Source organism: Pterocles gutturalis, unplaced genomic scaffold (genome assembly GCF_000699245.1).
Source record: "Pterocles gutturalis isolate BGI_N339 unplaced genomic scaffold, ASM69924v1 scaffold49225, whole genome shotgun sequence".
NCBI classification, from domain to species: Eukaryota; Metazoa; Chordata; class Aves; order Pterocliformes; family Pteroclidae; genus Pterocles; species Pterocles gutturalis.
Genome location: NW_010145164.1, coordinates 635 through 6,033, shown reverse-complemented (window position 1 = coordinate 6,033; position 5,399 = coordinate 635). Strand labels below are relative to the sequence as shown.

Sequence of the window (5,399 nt, the reverse complement as noted above, 5' to 3'; positions counted from 1 at the left end):
GGGGGGGCGGGGGAAAGAATTAAAAACCGACAGGGCTTTTGTATTTTGAGAGAAGGAACTCTCCTCACTAGGTGATAACTTTCAGGGTGACAATTCTCCTCTATAGAATTGTTATACACAGCTTCAGTTACTAGCACTTCAAGTGTCATTTAACTAATATACAGACTTTCTAAGTACTCACAGGAATGTAAAATCCTGCACTGGTAAGCAGTATTATTTAAACAGAATGGGCAATTAGAACACCAAACAAGTGGAAGTTTTAAAGATGCTCACAGGAAAATTCACCCTTCAGAGCCATGAAAGTGTTTCCTCATGCACAAATGCTCTTAAAATCATGAAATCTATGCAGAGATGAGGGGTGGTATGATGCCTCTCTTTTGCATCTCCAAACAACCTTAGAAAAAAAAACTCCACAAGCTGCCAGAAAAACTGTTATTTTCATGAGAGGTCTCTGATGCCTTCCAACAAAATGGCCTCTCCTATGAAATGCTGCAGAAATCTGGTTGGTTTCTAGGCTTTAGTTCACAAGCAGAAGGACACATTGCAGTGTCTGTAAAAATGCAAGGACCAGCATCGAAAATGTCATTAATACTAATTAAGAAGACATGGCACAATTTTATAACCTGTCCTTGTCTTTTCTTGTTTTCTTTTGCAAACAGCCAGATTTTGAAAAATTATCCTTCAGGCTGAGGAAACATCTTTCACAAACACACTTCCCCATGAATAAACCCCCTTAATGTAGAATTTAAGGAAGATTTAAGACTCTTTTCACCTTTACAGATTAAAGTGGCAGGTTCCCAAGTTTCATTTGCAGTGCAATATGAGAACTTTCCCTCATCGCTGTAATATCCTTCTTTACATTCATAATGAACCACACTTCCTGGTCGCAAACTGTAGTTCCCCACAATGTAACCATGCTTCATTTCAGGAGGTGAACCACATCCAATTTCTGCAAAGAGATTGGGTTAGAAGATCTTGCAATACAAAAATCACAAAGCACAACCACTTCAAGATGAGCTAAACCTGGAGACAGTCGTATCACACAATACACCCAATCTGAGGAATCTGAGGGGTTGCCAAAGGGTTTGATCAGAAATGAACAGTTGTGGTGGCCACAGCTGGAGGAACACAGTGACCCAGGTATTGAGCTACATCTTTACTAACATTCAGCTGGAGCCATTCGCAACACCAAAGAGGAGACACTGCAATGTGATGGTGCTTTGCGTGTGCCAGTGTTGTGTTACAGCAATGGCTGAACAATCCTTCAAGATCAGAGGAACATTTCAGGCCCTAACACACAGATTTATTTCCCTGTGCATGGGAAAGGTGAAGCACTGCGGACAGGCTGAAGTGAAACGGTCTGCCCCTCCATTCCTCCATCTAGCCTGCTCCCCTGCTAACTCCACAAGCGACATTAGTCAGCACAGACACACCACTTCCCCATCGCATGTGGAGGGGGAAGTTGGTGAGATAAGCAGGGTTACCAGCAACTCTGGCAAAACAAAGTGGAGCACTCCAGTTAGAAAAACTGGATGAACTACAGGCAGTGAGCCTTACTGACTGTTCTTGCAATAATTCAGAAATGAGAGCTGGATATAATTGAGGCAGCTCCTTCCACCTGGGATGCCTGGGTTTATACACACTGACAGCTACAGCTTACACTGCTAGCATTTTGCATCTGTGAAAACCTACGCTAGAGAGCAAAGGAGGAATAGTTTCACATTGATTTTTTTTTTTTTAAGGCAAGGTAAAAAGAACAGTTTATTTATGCAAGTGGCACAGTGTGTAATAAACAGCTAAACTATTATTTTATTATTTCTCTCCCCTGGGCTTGTTTCATTAATCTGACCTCTCTCACCAGCTATTTATCCTCTCACCTTCATCCAGTGTGATTATATAAGCAAGTGGGTTATACCACACTTCCTTCCTATTAAGAAACTAACTACACCACCTTCATGGAATTATTAAGCTTCTCTGACCCTGCACACCTGAACCACTGCTGAGACCCTGTAGAAATCATATCAGGTGTAGACACCGCTGGAACTAATCTAAGAAGAAAAAAAATCATACAGCAGGCAAAGTTCACAGAGAGAGCTTCTGCCCTGCAGATGTAAAGCACAGGTCAGAGCCAGTACCACTACATCATCTAAGATCTGATTTTATCTGCTAGCAAAAACAGCATCCAAAGACTCTCACCTTTGCATGAAACTATGTTCCCATCTGGATGAAAAGAACGCTCTCCATTTTCTAATTTGTAACCATCATTGCAGTAACACTTGTAGCTTCCTTCAGTATTCACACATCTTGCATTGCGACCACACACCCCAGACTCCTCACATTCGTCGATATCTACAAATTCAGAGAAAAATATATGCACTTAGTGACTATTTTTTTAACTAATGTAGGAACTAAGCTTGAAACAAATACAGCATCCCATGAAGGGTTCTATGCAGCTTCTGAAAGTTCTTCTGGGAAACAAAAGAGCTTATCATTGCCTGTTGTTCAAGCATCTGGAAAGAGGAGACTCTCAATTTTGTAGCTATAGCTATCTTTTTAATTGTTTCTGTTTTACCTAACAAATAGTTTTCAATGTTATCTCCTGCTACAACATTCCCAGAAAAAATCCCATATATGCAAATATCTTAATCAGTTACAATGGTTCATTACTATAACAAGGAACTGGCTAATACCCTATACTAAACACATATATGACTTTCTGGAGGAAAGATAAGTATCGTCTTATTTTCTTTAGTCTCACTTCCTCTTCTTCTGGAAAGATTATTGCTTGAATGTGACTGCAAAGCAATGATTTATAACACAGCAAAGAATGCAAAACCGAACTAATTCACAGCTGTTAGAACCTAGATGTCAAATAAGTGTTTGTATCCACAGCAGAAGGTGCTCTGATGCAGTTTTAGAAAGTAAGATCTAAAGTCACAGGAAAAAAAGACTTGTGCAGTAGAAAACTTAAGTTCTGGATTCATGGTGCTCAAGATTCTTTGTGATGCTCACCTGTACAGTTTGTGCCATCATTGGGAATAAATGTCTTGTTGTTGTTGGAGGCTCGGTATCCATCAAGGCAAACACAGTAAAAACTCCCGTGGGTATTATGACACAGTGTATGATTTCCACAGATCTTGCTAGCTCCAATCTGGCATTCATCCTTATCTGTCAGCACAGTTAAAACACATCAGATAGAGATTAAGAAGAGTAGAATACTCTTCCCTCCTCACTCATTCTTGTGTAACCAGAGTTCCCCTTAGTATCTTCCTAAGTTATCTGGCATGTGAACACTACTAGTAAGGTGGAGTATTTAGACCAACAGAGGTTCTTGTCCCTGGATGAAACAGTGAATAAAGTTTCATGATACAGCTTGAGTTGATCTAAGAGCAGCTGAAACCAGAGGGCCCTGCTCTCTGCTTCTGCTCTTCCAACAGCACACACTGGCTGCAGCACTTGATGGAGCTTGTACTGCTCTTACGCAACTCACCCAACTGGGAAAGAATTAACACAGCAAAATATGCAGCTCTTCTTCTTCCACAATAACGATGTAGATGAATTCTGCGCAGGGCCCAGCAGGTGTCAGTCCTTGTGCAGGAAGGGGAAGAGATGGGAGTGGAAGAGATCAGAGGTGGAGGACCTTCCCCTTTAAATAGTGGTAAGCTATTGCACAGACTCAGATGCAGCATTTGACATCATCCTTTGATTCATGTATTGATTTGTCATGTATGAGATAGTATTAAAAGGACACTATCAGCTCCAGTAATAAAACAATGCTGAACAATACTTTTCATATAACAGGCATTTGCACTTAAGAAATCTGTGTATATATGCACATTGTTATTAATAACAGAACTTCACTTATGAAACAAATTTTCAGTTACCCAGTAACCTCAGGTAATTGAAAAAAATCAGCAAAAAGTACTAATTTTAATTGTCAGATTTATTGTCTAGTTTTCAGTTCAACTCACAGCTTGAAAAGAATAACAGTGAACCCCACCATATTCAATTTTTTTTTGCTGAAGCTAGGATGAAAAATATTAAATAAACCATTCCAATACATTATATTTTACAAGTAAACATGTGATAAAAACTACATTTTCTAAGACAAAATTAATTTAAATCCTTCACTATATAGCAGAAACTGAATAAAATAGTTAAGCAACCAAGTATAAAACAGTATTTATATCAAGTACAAGTAAGGTACAACTCATGGCTCACTGCTGGAGGAAAAAAAAAAAAAAGGAAAAACAACCCACACATATTCTGTTTTGGAAATTCTGTGACAAAATTACAAAGGTTTTACTGTGTTTTGAAGAATTCAGTAATATTACGCGAGAAAAAACATTTTAGGAACACACACAGTTTCTTGGCATTTTAAAAACAGGCAGCCTACCTTGACAATGAGTTCTTCCGTTGCCTACAAATCCATAGTTACAGATGCAGACACTCTTCCCTTCAATTTGATGGCACGTAGCATGAATGTGGCAAGTTGCACAGACATCTGGAACTGATCTGTTCACAATTGCTTTAAGAACAAAAAGACACTATTACTTTTTTTTTTTTTTTTTTTTTTTTAAAAAAAGGACTATAAATGTGGTCTGGTATGGGTAACTGGCACAGAATTTAAAGTGGAGATAAAATCCAGATTAATACACAAAATGTAAAACACTATCTCCTCCCACCTCATTTTCAAACTTGCAGGAAAACCACAGTCAAGGCACAGTATTCACAGACCAAAGACGAAAAAATAAACATAAAAGATTCAAAAAAATAACTACACTGAACAGCTTTCTCCATCCATCTGTTCTTCAACAGCAAACAAAACAGCTTTTCAGCAGTTAGTAAGGCTTACGAGACAGATAATAGCTCTATCCAATATTATTAATCTTTTCTCCATATTCGCTTTCTTCTTTTGTTTTGATTTCTGATTCCTCATTTATTTTATTATTTTGTTTCTATTATTTACATGTAGATATTTGGGCTATTTTTCAATTTATTTGTATCAGCATGTATAGGGTATAAAAATGCCATTCATAAAAACAATGTTGAGAATGCTGCCAGGAGAAAAATCACTTATAGTCAGTTTGGAAATTAATTTATATTATAAGTAGTTTAGCAGCATATGACACACAACCTAATTTACTGTAATTTGACAGGGCTAAAAGTATACATGAAACTAGAATAAAAGATGAACTTATTCCCTTATTTGTATTCATACTTTTAATGCATTATGGGCACTTCCCTCCACCTTTTGTTAGCTCTTTTTGTTATCTTCACACATGCACTGGCTTTCTAAATTATAAACCTCAGAATGGATGGCTCGCATATAGACAAAGCATGTATACGCTTACACCCTCTTTACATTTTTAAAGAAACAACTAATACTGCACAAGCCG

General features: G+C 38.0%; 1 protein-coding gene across 1 annotated transcript in view; it reads right to left on the bottom strand.

Annotated features, from left to right (window-relative positions):
• LOC104470397 (sushi domain-containing protein 1-like) overlaps positions 1–4,528 on the bottom strand; it is a gene marked incomplete at both ends in the record, with an annotated part of 8,404 nt that extends 3,876 nt beyond the window's left edge. The window contains 4 exons of the mRNA XM_010085298.1: positions 773–949; positions 2,197–2,349; positions 3,013–3,168; positions 4,397–4,528. Of these exons, the coding sequence (XP_010083600.1) occupies positions 773–949; positions 2,197–2,349; positions 3,013–3,168; positions 4,397–4,528 (618 nt within the window). The remainder of the gene's footprint in view (positions 1–772; positions 950–2,196; positions 2,350–3,012; positions 3,169–4,396) is intronic.
• Between the last annotated feature and the right edge of the window lie 871 nt (positions 4,529–5,399).